At 41.2% G+C, this 22032-nt stretch overlaps 1 protein-coding gene across 3 annotated transcripts in view; it reads left to right on the top strand.

The window, feature by feature from the left end:
* The first annotated feature begins 2567 nt into the window (after positions 1–2567).
* The window catches only part of LOC108429854 (sodium- and chloride-dependent GABA transporter 2-like), a 31102-nt gene continuing 11637 nt past the window's right edge, over positions 2568–22032 (top strand). Inside the window, exons 1-7 of one of the 3 annotated variants that reach the window (XM_037543654.1) lie at positions 2568–2905; positions 3375–3509; positions 11157–11297; positions 11949–12027; positions 12124–12256; positions 14683–14817; positions 17229–17332. In XM_037543654.1, the coding sequence (XP_037399551.1) occupies positions 2668–2905; positions 3375–3509; positions 11157–11297; positions 11949–12027; positions 12124–12256; positions 14683–14817; positions 17229–17332 (965 nt within the window). In that variant the 5' untranslated portion in view covers positions 2568–2667. Of the gene's footprint in view, positions 2906–3374; positions 3510–9063; positions 9094–11156; positions 11298–11948; positions 12028–12123; positions 12257–14682; positions 14818–17228; positions 17333–22032 lie in introns of those variants that run through there. The other 2 variants (XM_037543655.1, XM_037543656.1) reach the window with 2 other exon arrangements.

Genomic DNA, 22032 nt, shown 5'->3' on the forward strand with positions numbered 1-22032 from the left:
AGATTAAAGCTCCCCAGTACTGTGGAAGCAGTGGAACTACGTTCTTTGTAGTGATTGGGAAGAGTCCAGTGAGAGTGTCTTTTTCTGATGCAGAACTAATCATTCAACACAGATCCTGACCTCACTAATGTAGCTGAATGCAACTGAATTCTCACAGCAATGTTCCAACATCTATTGGAAAGCCTTCCCAGAAGATTAGATGCTGTTACTGCAGCAAAGGGCATACTAACGTCTTATTAATGCCCTTGACATCAGAAGAAATGTTGTGACTACAAATCGTTTCTACATATACAGTGGGTTGCAAAAGTATTCAGCCCCCTTGAACTTTTCAACCTTTTGCCACATTTCAGGCTTCAAACATAAAGATATGAAATTGTAATTTTTTGTGAAGAATCAACAACAAGTGGGACACAATTGTGAAGTGGAACGAAATTTATTGGATATTTTAAACTTTTTTTAGAAATAAAAAACTGAAAAGTGGGGCGTGCAATATTATTCGGCCCCTTTACTTTCAGTGCAGCAAACTCACTCCAGAAGTTCAGTGAGGATCTCTGAATGATCCAATGTTGACCTAAATGACTGATGATGATAAATAGAATCCACCTGTGTGTAATCAAGTCTCCGTATAAATGCACCTGCTCTGTGATAGTCTCAGAGTTCTGTTTAAAGCGCAGAGAGCATCATGAAGACCAAGGAACACACCAGGCAGGTCCGAGATACTGTTGTGGAGAGGTTTAAAGCCGGATTTGGATAGAAAAAGATTTCCCAAGCTTTAAACATCTCAAGGAGCACTGTGCAAGCGATCATATTGAAATGGAAGGAGCATCAGACCACTGCAAATCTACCAAGACCCGGCCGTCCCTCTAAACTTTCAGCTCAAACAAGGAGAAGACTGATCATAGATGCAGCCAAGAGGCCCATGATCACTCTGGATGAACTGCAGAGATCTACAGCTGAGGTGGGAGACTTTGTCCATAGGACAACGATCAGTGGTACACTGCACAAATCTGGGCTTTATGGAAGAGTGGCAAGAAAAAGCCATTTCTCAAAGATATCCATAAAAAGTCTCATTTAATGTTTGCCACAAGCCACCTGGGAGACACACCAAACATGTGGAAGAAGGTGCTCTGGTCAGATGAAACCAAAATCGAACTTATGTTTGGCGTAAAAGCAATACAGCTCATCACCCTGAACACACCATCCCCACTGTCAAACATGGTGGTGGCAGCATCATGGTTTGGGCCTGCTTTTCTTCAGCAGGGACAGGGAAGATGGTTAATATTGATGGGAAGATGGATGGAGCCAAATACAGGACCATTCTGGAAGAAAACCTGTTGGAGTCTGCAAAAGACCTGAGACTGGGACGGAGATTTATCTTCCAACAAGACAATGATCCAAAACATAAAGCAACATCTACAATGGAATGGTTCACAAATAAACGTATCCAGGTGTTAGAACGGCCAAGTCAAAGTCCAGACCTGAATCCAATCGAGAATCTGTGGAAAGAGCTGAAAACTGCTGTTCACAAACGCTCTCCATCCAACTTCACTGAGCTCGAGCTGTTTTGCAAGGAAGAATGGGCAAAAATTTCAGTCTCTCGATGTGCAAGACTGACAGAGACGTACCCCAAGCCACTTGCAGCTGTAATCACAGCAAAAGGTGGCGCTACAAAGTATTAAAGCAAGGGGGCTGAATAATATTGCACGCCCCACTTTTCAGTTTTTTATTTCTAAAAAAAGTTTAAAATATCCAACAAATTTCGTTCCACTTCACGATTGTGTCCCACTTGTTGTTGACTCTTCACAAAAAATGTCAATTTCACATCTTTATGTTTGAAGCCTGAAATGTGGCAAAAGGTTGAAAAGTTCAAGGGGGCTGAATACTTTTGCAACCCACTGTAGTGTATCTTGGGCTTCCAGAAGGTTGAGTGATTTTTTTTCTCATGGAATTTGCTCACCCATAGGAGCCTGAAACGTGATTGGTCAATGCCACTGTCACTAATTATGTTGGTGGTTAATCTAATGTGTAAGGTCTACTATCCAGCTCCTGTAGGCCTAACCAATGGGAGTGCTCACTTGGCAGTATCTGGCTAGATTTTACATTTTGTTTCCAACCAAAACTTGCTTTCAGAGTAGGCCAGGCTGTAAGTACTTGGAGAGGTTAGATGGTTAGATTATTGGACCATTGATGTCTGTTGTTATGGTTGGACATCATTAGTCCTTCTCTTAAAGCCTACAAGGCTCTGAGGCTTCTGCACTGCCTCATTTGGCTTTATGTAACCTATATGTCTGTGTCCTGCAAACCAGGATGAAGTAAAAGTGACTTAAAGTTATTTTTCAAGGATTTGCACTGAGCCATGTCCACTCTTTAGTGTAATGAGAGCTGTTTCAGTCACCCCTCCCCCTCTCCTGGCATCACAGCTGTTTAGGCCCTCCCAGAGGCTGACAGAATTAGATAACACTCACACATACATAGTGTAGCAGTAGCCTGCTCAGATAAGTTTTCACAGAACTGCCAACAGACTGTAACCTTAAGTAAGAGGAATGTACAACATGATATATGTCAGCATGTTCTCTCCCTGGTGACGTAGTTTCTGTTTAGTCAACCGTAGAGTTTTACTCTTTCTTTGTCCGTCTGTATTGTGTCTGCAGTTGTGTATGAGTGTATATGCCTCTGACAAAGTCTGCCATGGTGGGTCAGGCGAGCGTGCATCAGGAAACAAATGCAGTCAAAGACAGCACCCTGGCAGAAGAAGTTGTAGATGGGACTACAGAGGAGGAAGGGAAGATTCAGGTTCGTGGTCAATGGGCCAGTAAAGCTGAATTCCTGCTGGCTGTGGCGGGCCAGATCATTGGGCTGGGTAACGTTTGGCGCTTTCCATACCTGTGCTACAAGAATGGAGGAGGTGAGAGGCTGATAAAAGCTTCATTCAGCAAAGTTTGCTTTGAAAGATTCTGTGTCTGGGTTTAGTTAATCTGGGACAGTGCAGTTATAGGGGAGAGTGCTGTATTGTAAGCATGCGTGTGATAGGGCTTGAATGTAGAAGTCATTGTTTTGTTCACTTTCCCACTAAAACGTTTGCATTCATTTGTACACTAACCTATTAACAATATCTGCTTTTGCTCAAGTTCAGGGTTATTATTGTTATTTTGCAGTGTGTTTGATTTACGTTAATAATATATGCATATGGAACCACAGGCCTCTAGTCAAGGACTTACACTTTTATTTGAAGGCTGCCAATATTAGTACTTCATATGGCATGTGTAAGCATTTTTTACACCTATAATTACAAAAAATATAATCAGTCACATACATATCTTTATTTTGATGTTTTAATCTAATTGTGATATGCTGTCTTTGTGTCTTTTCTATAGGTGTGTTCTTTGTCCCGTATCTCCTCTTCTTGGTGCTGTGTGGGATCCCGCTGTTCCTCCTGGAGACGGCACTAGGCCAGTACACTAGTCTGGGAGGAGTCAGTGCCTGGAGAAGCATCTGTCCACTGTTTGGAGGTAAAACACACTCACGTGTACCTGCATTCCCACACATAAAGAAACAGAGAACCTGATGTACAGAAATCCAGGCCTTTTACATCAGGAATGCAGCAAGCGGGATGTAATTCTTATTTTAGCCACGCGGAATGTTTTGCTTTGCTGCCCTAAGGATGACTTTACAATCGGCAGCGTATGCAATGTCCACATCAGCTACTTCTGGGTCTGGCAGGCCAGCAGATCTTCTTTCCGTTTCTGCCATAAAGAAATGCCAGTTCACCTTTCTGAAGTTCCGTCTCCTGACCGGTTTGCTACTGGCTGTACCAGTGATGGTACTTTTATGATGGATGGCCAGTGGTGTGAACGAGGGAACCTGTCCAAGGTACGTCTCTCTGGTTTCAGGTCATTACTGCAGCATATGGTGAAGGCCAGGTTTGGATTGGTGCAGAAAAGCTTGGGAGCTCTTTTGAGTCAAAAAGCAACAGTGCTTCGCTGTTAGAAGCCCACTCATTCAGTGCTACACCATTGTGTGATGTGTGGTTGTAACCCCAATCTGTATTTTGGCATTTGAAGTCACCTGCATAGATGGCGGGAGCAGGTACTGGTGGAAGTGATGCTATAGTCAGCTGTTAGTGGGGGCTTATATACAGTCATTCCTAACAAAAATCTACAAAAATAACCAAAGACGAACCAAACAATTTTGTGTAAAGTGTTGTCAGCTATTGAAACAAAACTGCTCCAATTTGAACATTTCAGCAAGATATACAGACATGACATTGAGTCCTTTGTTCAGCAATACTTTAGCCTCAAAATTCCAATCTGTGAACCTGGCTTTGCCTAGTACTATTAGTAGTAGTCTATTACAAAAATGTTTTTTCCACTTTAGCTAAGCCACGGGTCAGTAACATGCAGCTCTTTTACGGCCCTGTTGCAGGCCCCCAATAATATCTGTCTGCAGAGCAGGAGAAACATGGTTTTACGCCAGCACTTTCACTCCCGCAGGTTCAAGCCAGCTGCGTTCAGCACATGTGGCAACACTTGTTTTGGTCTTTCTTAGCAAGTGCTAGGCTAATTAACATTTCAGTCATTTTAGGTAGGTTCCCAATAAATCTTTGATAAATTTGCTTTGGGCTAACATTATGTTTTAACCTTTAGGCTAAAATAAGTTGTGATTTTTGAATGCATCCCTGGTGGTTTTGTAATGTGCTTTGGGGTTTTAAATGTGTCAATATCACAATGTAAAGGAACCTAATGGATCCTGGTTTAACAGCTTAGCAATGGCTGATTCCAGATGTATTTGATGGTGTCCTAATGGGATCTGAAGGTATTTTGCAGGAAAGAAGCTGTTGAATGAGAATTGACTTCAGCCTCGTAAATTGTCAGTACTCTAATGAGACACAAGGTTGTGGACCTGCACAAGTTAGGAAATGGCTAAAAAAAAAATATTTTTTTTTTTGTAATATGGTTAGTGACTGGTATTTAATAGGAAAATATGTGGTCCCCAGAAATTAGTTTTGGTATGTACATTGTGCATGTATAGTGATTTATGTTACAAAAGTACCAGGTATGTACAGCTGCACTTACTTATAATACACAATATTTCCAAAAGTATTCGCTCGTCTGCCTTCACACACATATGAACTTAAATGACATTCCATTCTTAATCCATAGGTTTTACTATGATGTCGGCCCACCCTTTGCAGCTATAACAGCTTCAACTCTTCTTGGAAGGCTTTCCACAAGGTTTAGAGGTGTTTATGTGAATGTTTGACCATTCTTCCAGTAGCGCATTTGTGAGGTCAGATACTGATGTTGGACAAGAAGGCCTGGCTCACAGTTTCCGATCTAATTCATCCCAAAGATGTTGTGTCGGGTTGAGGTCAGCACTCTGTGTAAGCCAGTGAAGTTCTTCCACACCAAACTCGCTCATCCATGTCTTTATGGACCTTGCTTTGTGCACTGGTGTGCAGTCATGTTGGAACAGGAAGGGGCTGTTCCCAAACTGTTCCCATAAAGTTGGGAGCATGAAATTATCCAAACTCTTGAAAGACAACCCCACAGCATAATCCCCCCTCCACCAAACTTTACACTTTGGACAATACAGTCAAAGTACCGTTCTCCTGGCAAGTGCCAAACCAAGACTCGTCCATAGGATTGCCAGACAGAAAATCATGATTTGTCACTCCAAAAAACACATCTCCTTTGCTCTAGAGTCCAGCGGCAGTGCTTTACACCACTATATTCGACGCTATGCATTGTGCCTGGTGATGTAAGGCTTGGATGCAGCTGCTCAGCCATGGAATCCCATTCCATGAAGCTCTTTATGCTGTTCTTGATCTAATCTGAAGGCTACATGGAGTTTGGAGGTCTGTAGTGATTCTGCAGGAAGTCGGTGACCTCTGCACACTATGCACCTCAGCATCCTCTGACCCTGCTTCATGGCTGGGTTGTTGTCTTTCTCAATTGCTTCCACTTTGTTATAATACCACTGACAGTTTACTGTGGAATATTTAGTAGTGAGGAAATTTCACAACTGGACTTGGTGCACAGGTGGCATCCGATCATGGTACGACACTGGAACGCTGGTACGCCATGGAAGTGATTGGAACACCCGAATTCAATGATTTGGACAGATAAGTGAATACTTTTGGCAATATAGTGTATAAAGGTAAATATTAAGTATTTAGAAGTCATACAAGTCAATTATATACTCAAAACTTAATTGTCAATAAATAGTACTTACTCAGAATTTAACCTTTAGAACCCAAAGCCCACAAAGATGTAGGTAAATTCCAGCTTTCCTAACTTCAGAATGATTTAAGTTACAGACATGATATACATCAGACCATTCAGCAGACCTTGCCCTAACTAGTCGAACATCGTCAAGCTGTGATATCAGCACCAGTGAGTAATTTAGCAGAAAATCACCCAATTTCACCCAAAATTAACCTGATATTATTATCTAATATATCAGATAGTGATATACATTGATATATATTGAATGAACATTGATATATATGGATCGAACATTGAGATAAAAAAAGGAATATTATAATTTATAAAATGTTTTGTTCAGACAGAGATGGATTTTGGGGTTGTGTGTGTTGTAGCCTTGGCCCTGCCCTCTCCTCCCCGCTAAACAGACTGTTTACGTTGCTTTTTAATGTTGTTATGTTGTTGTTCTTTAGTTACAGTGTGTGTATGTGTTAATTGCTGTGTTATTTTGTGCCCAGCTCAGGGTTAGTGGGAGTGTGTTTGTGTTTGGTGACCATCAGAAGAAAGAGCAGGGCGAGGAGTGACCTCCCTCAATTTTCAGTTGCTTTTCAAGTAGCATTGTTTTCCCATGCTCTCAGTAAAAGAGTATTTTTCAAACAGACATGGCCTCATCTGACTCTTCTTATGCACCATGTCAAATTATGTACATATTGAAGTTCCACCCATCTGTGGCTTCGCATCATACATCAGCCACTCTCAGATTACTCTGTCCAACGGATCACTGTGTGTATATATATATATATATATATATATATATATATATATATATATATATACACACACACACACAGACACATATATATATTACATAACATATATATTATTACTATAATATAATACTTTATCAGAATTTCCTTCTTTTAATCTCCACCTGGAGTTTGTTAATGCCCATTTATTGATGCACAGTTTTTGTTGGCCATCCTCAACCCTTCAACAGCAATTTCTGTTCAATATATGTCAAAGGTCCTCTCCATGGATCACCACCTTATCGTGGTGGAGGGGTTTGCGTGCTTGAATGATCCTAGGAGCTATGTTGTCTGGAGCAAAGCTCCTGGTAGGGTCTCCCATGGCAAACTGGTCCTAGGTGACAGGTCAGACAAAGAGTGATCCAAAATTCCCCCTATGAAAATAATGAAAGAACGGGACTTGCGTACCCTGCCCGGATCAGGCAGTGCTTGTGGATCAGGCAGTGTCTGAAGGCGTGGGCCTTGGCGTTCTGATCCTCGGTTGCTGAAACTGGCTTTTGGAACTTAGAATGTTACCTCACTGATGGGGAAGGAGCCTGAGTTGGTGCGCGAGGTTGAGAGATACCGGCTAGATATAGTCGGGCTCACCTCAACACACAGCTTGGGCTCTGGGTCCAATCCTCTTGAGAGGGGCTGGACTTTATTCTTTTCTGGGGTTGTCCATGGTGAGAGGCGGCAGGCAGGTGAGGGCTTTCTCATAGCCCCTCAGCTCGGTGCCTGTATGTTGGGGTTTTCTCCGGTGGACGAGAGGGTCGCTTCCTTGGTTGGGGAACGGGTCCTGACTGTTGTCTGTGCTTATGCACCGAACAGCAGTTCAGAGTACCCAGCCTTCTTAGAGTCCTTGGGAAGGATGCTTGAAAGTGCTCCTTCTGGAGACTCTATTGTCCTACTGGGGGACTTCAACGCTCACGTGGGCAATGACAGTAAGACCTGGAGGGGTGTGATTGGGAGGAATAGCCTCTCTGATCTGAACTCGAGTGGTGTTCAGTTTTTGGACTTCTGTGCAAACCACAGTTTGTCCATCACGAACACCATGTTTGAACACAAGGATGTCCATAAGTGCACATGGCACCAGGACACCCTAGGACGCAGTTCAATGATTGACTTTGTAGTCGTGTCATCGGACTTGCGGCCATGTGTTTTGGACACTCGGGTAAAGAGAGGAGCTGATCACCACCTGGTGGTGAGTTGGATCAGGTGGTGGGGAAAGATGCCAGTCAGACTGCGCAAACCAAAACGTAGTGAGGGTTTGCTGGGAATGTCTGGCAGAAGAACCTTTCAGATTGATCTTCAACTCACACCTCCGTCAGAACTTTGACCAGATATCGGGGGAGGTGGGGGACATTGACTCAGAATGGGCCATGTTCCGCTCCTCCATTGTTGAAGCGGCTGACTGTAGCTGTGCCCGCAAGGTAGTAGGTGCCTGTCGGGGCGGTAATCCTCGAACCCAGTGGTGGACACCCCAGGTGAGAGATGCCGTCAAGCTGAAGAAGGAGTCCTACCGGGCATGGTTGGCCTGTGGGACACCAGAGGCAGCTGGCAGGTATCGACAGGCCAAGCGATCTGTGGTTTCAGTCGTCGCCAAGGCAAAAACTTGGGTGTGGGAGGAGTTTGGTGAGGCCTTGGAAAGTGACTTTAAGTCGGCTCCAAAAAGATTCTGGCAAACCATCAGGCGACTCAGAAGGGGAAAGCAGTGTGCCACTAGCACTGTATATAGTGGAGATGGTGTGCTGCTGACTTCGACTGAAGACATCATAGGGCGGTGGAAGGAATACTTTGAGGACCTTCTCAATCCCACCGACACGTTCTCCAGTGAGGAGGCAGAGTCTGGAGACACGGGAATAGGCTCATCCATTATTGAGGCCGAAGTCATTTAGGTAGTTAAAAAGCTCCTTGGTGGCAAGGCTCCAGGGGTGGATGAGATCCGTCCCGAGTTCCTCAAGGCTCTGGATGTTGTGGGGCTGTCTTGGCTGACACGCCTTTTCAACATTGCGTGGACATCGGGGGTGGTGCCACTGGATTGGCAGACTGGGGTGGTGGTGCCTCTTTTTAAAAAAGGGGACCAGAGGGTATGTTCCAGGCCAGTGAGTCCAGTGTTCATTCCATATAGATCAATGTTCATCATATCAGTGTTCACTCCATATATATCAATGTTCATTCAGTATATATCAGTGTTCATTCCATATATATCAATGTTCATGAAATACTTCCTGTTTGGCTTGCTATAATATATTCTCTGCATACTTTGTAAGCCCTTTTACCCTGTTTTTTGTAACCCTTTGACCCTGTTCTTCAGTGGTAAGGACCCCCACACTATTAAGTTATTAATTAATCTGATATGTATATCCAATCCTGAGAGGTCAAATACCACCCAAGTCCAGACTAGGGCAATAAAAGCAAGAATTACATTGTACAGTACCTCTAAGTAATTGTCATTTCTGGAAGAGGAAGTTTTCAAATGCAGTCATCCATAACTGTTACAGTTGAAGTTCAATCTCAATAGCATGTATAGTACAGAAAATATTTATATCATACCTTCTGTTGGTTGAGCTGAAGGTGCCCAGGCCATATGGTGAGCAGCTGGGCTGTTAAAGACTCCAAAGTGGCCTGTTATGTGTGTTTATGGAGCGCACTGGGCCCATACACAATCCCAGTAGTAGGATGCATATATTGCAGGCAAACTGGTGTGTAAATGATGTAAAGCTTGAATCAAGTGCATTTGATGCATCAATTTTTCCATCCAACATTTTTTCCTGTTGGGTCAGTTGTGGTTTTCCTGGATTTCAAAACCACAATCTCCTGAATTTGTGATGAATCATTAGACAGTTGCACCACTTCTGACCATTTTACCTTTTGAAGTTAAAACAACACATTTTCTACAGTGTATTAAACATTTATAGACATGAAATATGTGTAACTTCTGTGTTCCTGAGTGGTGCAACAGACTAAGCCGTCAACCCAGATTATTTGAAAGCCAGAACTGCCTGTAGTGCCCTTGAGTAGAGTTAGTGAAGGTGTATAATAGTTCTGAGCTGTATTGTGTCCATAGTGATAAGTCCATGAGTTGGCCTAAAATAAATGAGTTTGTGATGGCCATTTCAGCAGTATACTCTATTAATATTGCAAAACTGTACAAATTATGCTACACATTTTCATTCACACATATAAAGACAGAGTACAATGCTTTCCCTTGGCATGAAAAAGCAGTTGAGATTAATGTCAGTATTTTCTGTTTGCAAGTTAAACCTTACTTTTGCTTAATTTTTTAAATGTGTCTGTAATATAGTTTAAATTCCATAACTTGTGTAGTCTGCATGTTGTATGCTATGTCCCAGCAAATCAAAACAAAAAACATGTGGAGCTGATATAATATGTGTAGACTAAATAAAGTGGCAAAAAATGAAACAGATGTATTCAGGGGTGATTTAATGCAAGGATTTACCTGGCCTGAGTCCCAGACTCCCATGTTGTTTACGGTCTTTTATTTTTGGCCTTTTTTAAAATGAGATTTATTTATTTACCCTCCACCCATACACCAATGATTGTCTTTAGATGCATGTCATTTATATCTGTGACTGTCGATCAGCCAGATTGATTAAAAGCATCACCTCTGATGTTGATTGGCAGCTGTATTGAATTCATTTGACTTCATTTGTCCATACAACAAAATGTATAAGAGCGGAGATCAAACAATATGCTCAAAAAAGTAGACTTTTATTTTATGACTTTTATTTTATTTTTTTAGTTCACAATGGACCATGCAAATAAACTATTACCCTAAAAACCAAATTTGGTTTAGTTTAGGTTGGGATGGTGATGAAGTTGTTTAAGGCTAGTGCTATTCTAGCCATTCATGATGCAGGGCTACTTGCAGAGCACATTTTTTAAAAAAACTCAGAAGGCACATGTTGGTTCAGTGGTCATTGCGTATAAAAATACAATGGCTAAACATGCATTGTAGAGATTGGGACCCCTGGTTCCCATCATCACCACTGTAAAGAGAACTGTAGTTTCTCTACAATGAACCATTTCATTTTCAAATGATTCTAAATAAGTGTGATGATTGAATAATGTATAAATGTAGAATTCCATATTTAAGATATCATAATAAGTCAATCATAAGCTGATATGTATGCTCATGTTGCAGGTCTGGGCTATGCCAGTCAGGTGATGATTCTGCATGGATGTGTGTACTACATCATCATTCTGGCCTGGGCTCTCTTCTACCTGGGCTGCAGCTTCCAGTCCAAACTTCCTTGGGCCCACTGCAACAACACCTGGAACACAGGTAACACTGCTGACCATCACTCACAGCCACACCCAACTCACTTTTGTTGTCATGGCTCAGGAAACTGATGAAATGAAGAATAGTCAACCTCAAGTCAAAAAAGAGGATCTACTTTTCAAAAATCTAATAAAACATTTCTTTTCTTGTCTGTTGTTCCCGTGAAATCAGGTGATGTGTTACTGGCATCTTGATTAGCAGTTTCATGAAACTTATTTCACAAAGTTGAGATGCTTGCAAGTGTTGCAGCTGAGTTTCAAATAGGTTGCAGGATATTGCAAGTGTCATGTAGGTTTCAAGCAACTAAAGTTACATGAAAGTTTCACCATGTACAGCTAGCCATAAGGTCCAATTGTGTAATATGAGTTTTCAATGTACTGCATTCACTTTTGCAGGGGAAAAGTGTATATGAGTACCTTGTGTTTTAACTTCACATCTTTAAATTGAAAAATAAAAAATCATTTAAAAAAATTCAGCAGAGTATGGTACAATTAAACTAAGATAATACTAAACTTACAATTCAGGGGGTTGTTTTGGTGATATTGTTGAGCTTGGAACCTCTTTGTGAGCGTGATACCGTATATTAATGTTAAAAGTAAATCTATATAATGTCTTGCATGATGGACATTTTTCATGTATTTTTTTCCACTACAGAGACCTGTGCAGTGTTTGAGGGTGAGAACATCAGCGGACTGCCTCTGAATGCGACCTCTCCTGTTATGGAGTTCTGGGAGTGAGTACAGCATAGTGTAGAAGCTTTCAGTATGTTTGTAGAGCATGATTGTACAGATTACAGATATGGTGTGGTTGTGCTATTGTTATTCTCCAGGCGGGAGGTACTGAATGTGTCTGATGGAGTCGGAGAGTTGGGCTCTGTACACTGGAGACTGGCTCTATGTCTGCTGGCGGTCTGGGTGGTCTGCTACTTCTGTGTGTGGAAGGGGGTCAAATCCACAGGCAAGGTGAATGAGAAGAAACACACATGTTCCCTAGACACCAAAAGTCTAGAGACATGTAGCTTTTCAAAATGCTTTAATAGAAAATTGTTTTCTTTTTTCAATAACAGCTTTTTCGACACACTCTCTGGACACTTTATTAAGTACACCTTGTATCTTCACTCATTGTCCATTTCATCAAGGCCATTTACCAAATATGGTTGTATACAAAGTATGGGTACCCCTGGCCAAATCACATATTTTGTTGATGTTAGTGCACAGATACGTTATATTTGATAAAGTATAGAGAAAACAAAATAGTGATTGAGCCAATTGCAGATAAGAAGACGTGGAAGTCAAGGCAAGACCTGGAAGACCAAGAAAACCTCCAGCCAGGGTTTAACTTTACCTGACACCTCATCACAAAAGACAATATCTGAACTATGAAAGACAACACCAAAAATTGTTCTGAACTGATGAAGTAAAATTGGAATTCTTTGGCCACAGTCACCTATGGTATGTTTGGAAAACAGGAGGAGCATTTGATGAAAAGAACGCCTTGTCAACTGTTAAGGTGGACTAACCAGTGACACAATGGATTTCAGTAAATATGAGCAAATTCTGGAAGCAAATGTGACACAGTCAGTTAAGTAGCTGAAGCTGAAAATAGGCTGGTTTCTACAACAGGACAATGATTCAAAATATATCCCAAAATCCACCATGAACTACTTCAAGAAACACAAGCTGAATGCTGGGTAGCTTTATCCCTTTATAGCCAAAGCCTGGCATTGAGCATGGTGACCTGTGGCTGCTCTAGAGCATCCTGTTCTATTGGCAATGCTTTTCTATGGTGATTATACAAACGTCTTGTGCCCATTTGCCCAAAACTTTCACATATATTTATACCATTTACACTTACAGCATTGAGCAGATGCTCTTGAACTACAAAAGTGCTTTTTTATCCACTCAGAGAATGTATCCTAGTGAGTACAAACATGTTAGGGTCCAAACTACCCATGAACAAAGCCAGACACAAAAGTCAGAGCTGATATCTAGAAAGATACAAAATACATAAACATAGGTGCAATAAAATACATTTCATTTACCTAGATTAGTGCTCTTTTAAGTTCTGTACAAAGAGATGGGTCTTCAGTCTAAGTTTGTAGACCATAAGAGAGTCTGCTGTTCAGACAGCCAGTGGGATCCAGGACAAAGAAGAGTCATGATGCATGTCTTCCATGCATGTTGAAAGATGGCAGGTCAGGCCAAGTTGTACTTGATGTTTGAAGGTAAAGATCACATTTTGACCATTGTCCTAAGGTAGGGTGGTGCTGTTCCTTTTTTTGCTTTGTAGACAAGCATCAGTGTTTTTAATTGGGCAGCTACAGGAAGCCAGGGAAGGCAGTTTGAAGGATCTGAAGGGCCACATAGGAAGACCAGCCAAGAGTGAGTTGCAGTAGTCAAGCCTTCAGATGACAACTGAACTAGCACCTGAGAGAGAAAGGGTTGAATCCTCTAGATGTTCTAAAGGAGAAATCTGAATGACAGAGTCTGGTTTGTAATATGAGCTGAGAACGAATGCTGGTTATCCAGAATCACAGCCAAGAATTCTTGCAGGACCCGTAGTCCCAAGCATTAATAGCAGCTTAGTCTTGCTAGGATTGAGCTGCAGGTGGTGAGCTACTATCCATGACAGCTGAAACCAGCTGAGTCAGAAGGTGGGAAGGAAAACATTAATTGGGCCATGAGAGGACATTACATCACCAAGAGAATGAGAGTGAAAAGAGAGAATGTTGAGTGAAAAGAGAAGTGATCTTTGCACCAAGCCTTGTGGGACACCGGTGGAGAGCCTGCAGAGAGCAGGTGTGGACCCTCTTCATGTTACCAGATAAGATAGATACAGATAGGACTCAAACCACTTCCATGCAGAGCCAGTGATTCCAAGGCTTGTTGTTGTGGTTGACTGTGTCAAAGGCTGCAGAGGGGTCAAGAAAAATCAGAACTATTTGGCTGATTTTGCTTCCTGGAGATTCTCAGTCACTGCTATGAGGTTTTCTGTTGAGTGTGCCGATTTGAAGCCAGACTGGTTGTGGTCCTGGAGCTGGTTCTGAAAGAGAAAGAGAGATAAATTATAGACTTCACAGTCAAGAATTTTTGAGAGGAAAGAAAGAAGCGATACTGGTCTGCAGCTGCTGACATTGGAGTTATTAAGCATGGGCTTCTTCAGGATGGGAACCACCCTGGCCCCTTTAAATGCTGATGGAACAATAACTGTAACTTTGTAGTTCTACAATCTGGGTCTCTGTATAATTTGTTAGCCCCACTTTACCTGACAGATAGCATCCATATAGGTAGTCACATACATACATTCATTTGCTTCAGGTCACACAACAGGAACAGTCAAAAGTGAATGTTGCATTTGTGTCTGTGTGTTGCATCTGTTTTATGTTCAGGTAGTGTACCTCACAGCCACCTTCCCATATGCCATGCTGCTGGTTCTGCTGGTCCGTGGTGCGACCCTGCCCGGCGCTGTAGAGGGCATCATCTACTACCTCAAACCTAACCACACACGCCTCCATGACCCTCAGGTAACACAGCATGACTCAAACATTCACACATTATAAACTTTGTCTTTTAATTTAAGAAAGAACATTTTTTAAAAAGTTATTCGGCTACATTAACAGATGTGAAAAATGTTCCTGCTTCTACAAAGTTACAGTTTTTGAGGTGGGCCAGGGACACTTTCTTAGAACAGCGGTGATAAGTTGGCTTGTGTCCCATCACCATAAATACAATTCACCAAGGACAAGAAGTTTTAGGAATCAATCAGTTTGATTTGTGAATCATTTCTTCTAGGTTTCATATGTTCAGCCAACAGTCAAGGATCCAGGTTTTCTAGTCTTATATTTATTTATTTATTTATGTATCTATTCAGTGAGCCGTTAATTTGTTTCATTTTCATCATACGATTCTTGGAGCCACAGTACTGTGCAAAAGTCAGAGACCACCCTTTCAATCAAAATGGTTATTACATTTTTAATGGTTATTAAGTTATTAATTTTTCAGCATCAAGAAAAAAAAGCAGAAAATGTATAGTAAGCAAAGAATTACACAGAAGCCTCAACAACAAAATATATTATTAGGGTTTTTTTTAAGCTTTTAGTGTGTCTTTGACTTTATTACACCTTTCATTCTTTTTGTGGAGGCTTGCTTTCACTTTTTCACTTTGTAGAAAACACATTTTTCAGATTTAATACTTACCAAAACTCAGAAGACATGTTGAGCATTACTGGTTATTTTGGTTAATAAATATATTTGCACTGTAGACATGACACCAGGTTCCTATCAGCAGATGGTAAGTTTTTCTACATAAACCATTTCACATCAAACCACTTCAAAGGCCTTTGTTTGCATCTCAACCATTGAAACTATGCAGAAATTTCAATGGCTATTTTGATTAGAAATTGTGAAAGGGGAGTCTCTGACTTTTGCACAGTAATGTGGAATTCACATCACAATGGACAAAGTACAGTGGCAAGAAAAAGTATGTGAACTCTGGAAATACCTAGTTTTCTGCATTATTTGGTCATAAAGTGTGATATGTTCTTCACCTAAGTAACAGGTATAAACAAACACAATGTGCTGAATCTAATAACACAAAAACAGTTGAAATCTTGTAGTGTCTTTATTATGCACAACAATTAAACATTCACAGTGCAGGTGAAAAAAGTAAGTGAACCCTTGGATTTAATGACTGGTCAAACTTCTTTTGGTAGCAATAACCTAAAGCAAGAGCTTCAGGTAGCTGCAGATCAGATCTGCACAATGTTCAAGAGAATTACTGGACCAGTCTTCCTTAGTGAACTGCTTCAGCTCAGCCATATTCTTAAGATATCTGGTGTGAACGACTCTTTAGGTCATTCCACAGCATTTCTGTTGGGTTGAGGTTTGGGCTCTGAATGGCCTCTCCAAAAAGCAGGTTTTATTTTTTGAAGCCTTTCTGGAGTAGATTTACTTTCATCTTTAGGGTCAATATCCTGCTGCTTTAACCAGCTTCAGAAAGCCACCCGAAAATGATCCTATCGTATATTGATAAACTTGGGAATTCTGTTTTCCCTCAGTTATTGCAAGCTGTCCAGGCCAAGAGGCAGCAAAGCAGTCCCAAAGCGTGATGCTCCCTCCACCATGCTTCACTGTTGGGTTGATGTTTTCATATTGGCCTTTGGAATTATCTTGACTGGGCAGCCACGTCTAGGAAAAGTAGACACAGCACTAGATCATCTCAATTTATACACTGTTTGTCTAAATATAGACTGATGAATGCCTAAACTCTTTGAAATTGTTTTCTAAAATTTAGTAAATTTAAATGCTTCTTGTGAATAGCAAACATTTGAGTACGTTTAGTATTTGAAGTAGCACTAACTCACACCTCCAATCTCACTTCATTGATTGGTTTACTAACTTCTGCCTCCACTTAGCTTTTGTTGAAGTCATTAGCCCAGATTTCACATACCCTTTCCAACCTACACTGCAAATGTTTGAACAATATATTCTATATGGGCAAGGACAATATATTATGTACTAGTTATTAACAATGTTATTATTTTAAACAAATGGTGTTCTTTATTGTAGCTTAAGTAAAGATCAGACAAATTTCACTTTAATGTTATAAATGAACAGAAATATCATGACAGCAGGAATTTTGCTTCACTATAAGGAGATCAGAGAAAAGAAGTTTAGGCAGTTCAGTTAGACTAAGCAAAGTCTTTCAAAAAACCACACCAAAAGTGTGGGTAGTTTTTGTAAACATCCTCAGCATCGGCGCAAATGTATGTCATCACACTATAAACTCGACATTTTGGGCCCAACCCAAACTTAGCCCACTTTCAAGTCACTGAAAACAGATGTTCCTGGATCAGTTACTACAACACACGACAGTTTGTGTAGGACCAGCCCATAGGTCGTGACCTTCTCTCTTTTGCTCTCTCCGGCTGTAAAGGTGTGGATGGACGCAGGAACACAAATCTTCTTCTCTTATGGTATCTGCTTAGGCAGCCTCACTGCTCTGGGCAGCTACAATAAATTCAACAATGACTGCTACAGGTACTGTGCACAACCCTAACAAAGGCCCTTTAGCAAAACAGACATCGGCTTGCTAAGATCAATAACTCTGGAGACCCGTCTCACTTTCTCACAGCAGATTGTTTAACTTTAAATGTTTTATGTAAGATATGGGAAAGCTCTCGGGCGTTCCCCCCCTTTATTTATTTCCTTTTAATGTAAGACTTCTGAAGTTCAACTTTTAGGGATTAATCATGGAATGAGTAGAGGATTTGTAATAACAACACACACATAGTAAAATGTACAAAGTGTATGTTTTCCAGGATCTTTCAGTACACTTACATTAATCCAGGGCAGCTGTAATGTTTTGGGATTTCTATATGTAACCTTATTTGAATGTGTACTGCTAATTCGTGCCATAAGAGAAAACATTTGCTAGAAACCAGTGAACTACTGCCAGGAAGCAACTACTCCAGTGCTATGTTATTTAAACAGATAATTATTATTAAGTTCTTTTTGTAAATAATGTCACATACAATCATTGGCCACTTCATTGGAAACACCTACCATGCAGGTCCACCTTGCTAGTGTACAGTAGGAGACTGAGGCCCATCTACTGATGAACAATTTGAGTTGCCTTTTCTTTCTAACCACAACAGGGATATTTGGATGAGGGGAGGCGTTCTAAACTCAAACTAAAAAAATGGTGTTTTGAATTTACATGCTTCAGTAGTCAATTATACACCCAAGCAATATCTGGTCAACAATGGTCCTGTGGTCATAAACCAAAGATCAATGAGATAGAGGTAGGTGTTTCTAATAAAGTGGCCAGTGTGTGGAACTACAAGGTAGGCGTTTCTAATAAAGTGGCCAGTGAGTTGAATTACAAGGTAGGTGTTTCTAATAAAGTGGCCAATGTGTGGAAGTACAAGGTAGGTGTTTCCAATAAAGTGGCCAGTGTGTGGAAGTACAAGGTAGGTGTTTCTAATAAAGTGGCCAGTGTGTGGAAGTACAAGGTAGGTGTTTCTAATAAAGTGGTCAGTGTGTAGAAGTACAAGGTAGGTGTTTCTAATAAAGTGGCCAGCGTGTGGAAGTACAAGGTAGGTGTTTCAAATAAAGTGGCCAGTGTGTGGAAGTACAAGGTAGGTGTTTCTAATAAAGTGGCCAGTCTATAGAAGTACATGGTAGGTGTTTCTAATAAAGTGGCCAGTCTGTAGATATACAAGGTAGGTGTGTCTAATAAAGTGGAAAGTATGTAGAAGTACAAGGTAGGTGTTTCTAATAAAGTGGCCAGTGTGTGGAAGTACAAGGTAGGTGTTTCTAATAAAGTGGCCAGTGTGTAGAAGTACAAGGTAGGTGTTTCTAATAAAGTGGCCAGTGTATGGAAGTACAAGGTAGGTGTGTCTAATAAAGTGGTCAGTGTGTGGAAGTACAAGGTAGGTGTGTCTAATAAAGTGGCCAGTGTGTGGAAGTACAAGGTAGGTGTTTCTAATAAAGTGGCCAGTGTATGGAAGTACAAGATAGGTGTTTCTAATAAAGTGGCCAGTGTGTGGAAGTACAAGGTAGGTGTTTCTAATAAAGTGGCCAGTGTATGGAAGTACAAGATAGGTGTTTCTAATAAAGTGGCCAGTGTATAGAAGTACATGGTAAGTGTTTCTAATAAAGTACAAGGTAGGTGTTTCAAAAAAAGTGGCCAATGTGCAGAAGAACAAGGTGTGTTTCTAATAAAGTGGCCAGTGTGTGGACGTGCAAGGTAGGTGTTTCTAATAAAGTGGACAGTATGTAGAAGTACAAGGTAGGTGTGTCTAATAAAGTGGCCAGTGTGTGGAAGTACAAGGTAGGTGTTTCTAATAAAGTGGACAGTATGTAGAAGTACAAGGTAGGTGTTTCTAATAAAGTGGCCAGTGTGTAGAAGTACAAGGTGTGTTTCTAATAAAGTGGCCAGTGTGTGGAAGTGCAAGGTAGGTTTCTAATAAAGTGGCCAGTGTATAGAAGTACATGGTAAGTGTTTCTAATAAAGTACAAGGTAGGTGTTTCTAATAAAGTGGCCAGTGTGTAGAAGTACAAGGTAGGTGTGTCTAATAAAGTGGCCAGTGTGTGGAAGTACAAGGTAGGTGTTTCTAATAAAGTGGCCAGTGTGTAGAAGTACAAGGTAGGTGTGTCTAATAAAGTGGCCAGTGTGTGGAAGTACAAGGTAGGTGTTTCTAATAAAGTGGACAGCATGTAGAAGTACAAGGTAGGTGTGTCTAATAAAGTGGCCAGTGTGTAGAAGTACAAGGTAGGTGTGTCTAATAAAGTGGCCAGTGTGTGGAAGTACAAGGTAGGTGTGTCTAATAAAGTGGCCAGTGTGTGGAAGTACAAGGTAGGTGTGTCTAATAAAGTGGCCAGTGTGTGGAAGTACAAGGTAGGTGTGTCTAAAAAAGTGGCCAGTGTGTGGAAGTACAAGGTAGGTGTGTCTAATAAAGTGGCCAGTGTGTAGAAGTACAAGGTAGGTGTGTCTAATAAAGTGGCCAGTGTGTAGAAGTACAAGGTAAGTGTTTCTAATAAAGTGGCCAGTGTGTGGAAGTACAAGGTAGGTGTGTCTAATAAAGTGGCCAGTGTGTAGAAGTACAAGGTAGGTGTGTCTAATAAAGTGGCCAGTGTGTGGAAGTACAAGGTAGGTGTGTCTAATAAAGTGGCCAGTGTGTAGAAGTACAAGGTAGGTGTGTCTAATAAAGTGGCCAGTGTGTGGAAGCACAAAGTAGGTGTGTCTAATAAAGTGGCCAGTGTGTAGAAGTACAAGGTAGGTGTGTCTAATAAACTGGCCAGTGTGTGGAAGTACAAGGTAGGTGTGTCTAATAAAGTGGCCAGTGTGTGGAAGTACAAGGTAGGTGTGTCTAATAAAGTGGCCAGTGTGTGGAAGTACAAGGAAAGTGTGTCTAATAAAGTGGCCAGTGTGTGGAAGTACAAGGTAGGTGTTTCTAATAAAGTGGCCAGTCTATAGAAGTACATGGTAGGTGTTTCTAATAAAGTGGCCAGTCTGTAGATATACAAGGTAGGTGTGTCTAATAAAGTGGCCAGTGTGTGGAAGTACAAGGTAGGTGTTTCTAATAAAGTGGAAAGTATGTAGAAGTACAAGGTAGGTGTTTCTAATAAAGTGGCCAGTGTGTGGAAGTACAAGGTAGGTGTTTCTAATAAAGTGGCCAGTGTGTAGAAGTACAAGGTAGGTGTTTCTAATAAAGTGGCCAGTGTATGGAAGTACAAGGTAGGTGTGTCTAATAAAGTGGTCAGTGTGTGGAAGTACAAGGTAGGTGTGTCTAATAAAGTGGCCAGTGTGTGGAAGTACAAGGTAGGTGTTTCTAATAAAGTGGCCAGTGTATGGAAGTACAAGATAGGTGTTTCTAATAAAGTGGCCAGTGTGTGCAAGTACAAGGTAGGTGTTTCAAAAAAAGTGGCCAATGTGCAGAAGAACAAGGTGTGTTTCTAATAAAGTGGCCAGTGTGTGGACGTGCAAGGTAGGTGTTTCTAATAAAGTGGACAGTATGTAGAAGTACAAGGTAGGTGTGTCTAATAAAGTGGCCAGTGTGTGGAAGTACAAGGTAGGTGTTTCTAATAAAGTGGACAGTATGTAGAAGTACAAGGTAGGTGTTTCTAATAAAGTGGCCAGTGTGTAGAAGTACAAGGTGTGTTTCTAATAAAGTGGCCAGTGTGTGGAAGTGCAAGGTAGGTTTCTAATAAAGTGGCCAGTGTATAGAAGTACATGGTAAGTGTTTCTAATAAAGTACAAGGTAGGTGTTTCTAATAAAGTGGCCAGTGTGTAGAAGTACAAGGTAGGTGTGTCTAATAAAGTGGCCAGTGTGTGGAAGTACAAGGTAGGTGTTTCTAATAAAGTGGCCAGTGTGTAGAAGTACAAGGTAGGTGTGTCTAATAAAGTGGCCAGTGTGTGGAAGTACAAGGTAGGTGTTTCTAATAAAGTGGACAGCATGTAGAAGTACAAGGTAGGTGTGTCTAATAAAGTGGCCAGTGTGTAGAAGTACAAGGTAGGTGTGTCTAATAAAGTGGCCAGTGTGTGGAAGTACAAGGTAGGTGTGTCTAATAAAGTGGCCAGTGTGTGGAAGTACAAGGTAGGTGTGTCTAATAAAGTGGCCAGTGTGTGGAAGTACAAGGTAGGTGTGTCTAAAAAAGTGGCCAGTGTGTGGAAGTACAAGGTAGGTGTGTCTAATAAAGTGGCCAGTGTGTAGAAGTACAAGGTAGGTGTGTCTAATAAAGTGGCCAGTGTGTAGAAGTACAAGGTAAGTGTTTCTAATAAAGTGGCCAGTGTGTGGAAGTACAAGGTAGGTGTGTCTAATAAAGTGGCCAGTGTGTAGAAGTACAAGGTAGGTGTGTCTAATAAAGTGGCCAGTGTGTGGAAGTACAAGGTAGGTGTGTCTAATAAAGTGGCCAGTGTGTAGAAGTACAAGGTAGGTGTGTCTAATAAAGTGGCCAGTGTGTAGAAGTACAAGGTAAGTGTTTCTAATAAAGTGGCCAGTGTGTGGAAGTACAAGGTAGGTGTGTCTAATAAAGTGGCCAGTGTGTAGAAGTACAAGGTAGGTGTGTCTAATAAAGTGGCCAGTGTGTGGAAGTACAAGGTAGGTGTGTCTAATAAAGTGGCCAGTGTGTGGAAGCACAAAGTAGGTGTGTCTAATAAAGTGGCCAGTGTGTGGAAGTACAAGGTAGGTGTGTCTAATAAAGTGGCCAGTGTGTGGAAGTACAAGGTAGGTGTG

The sequence above is a fragment of the Pygocentrus nattereri genome, chromosome 12 (assembly GCF_015220715.1).
Source record: "Pygocentrus nattereri isolate fPygNat1 chromosome 12, fPygNat1.pri, whole genome shotgun sequence".
NCBI lineage: Eukaryota > Metazoa > Chordata > Actinopteri > Characiformes > Serrasalmidae > Pygocentrus > Pygocentrus nattereri.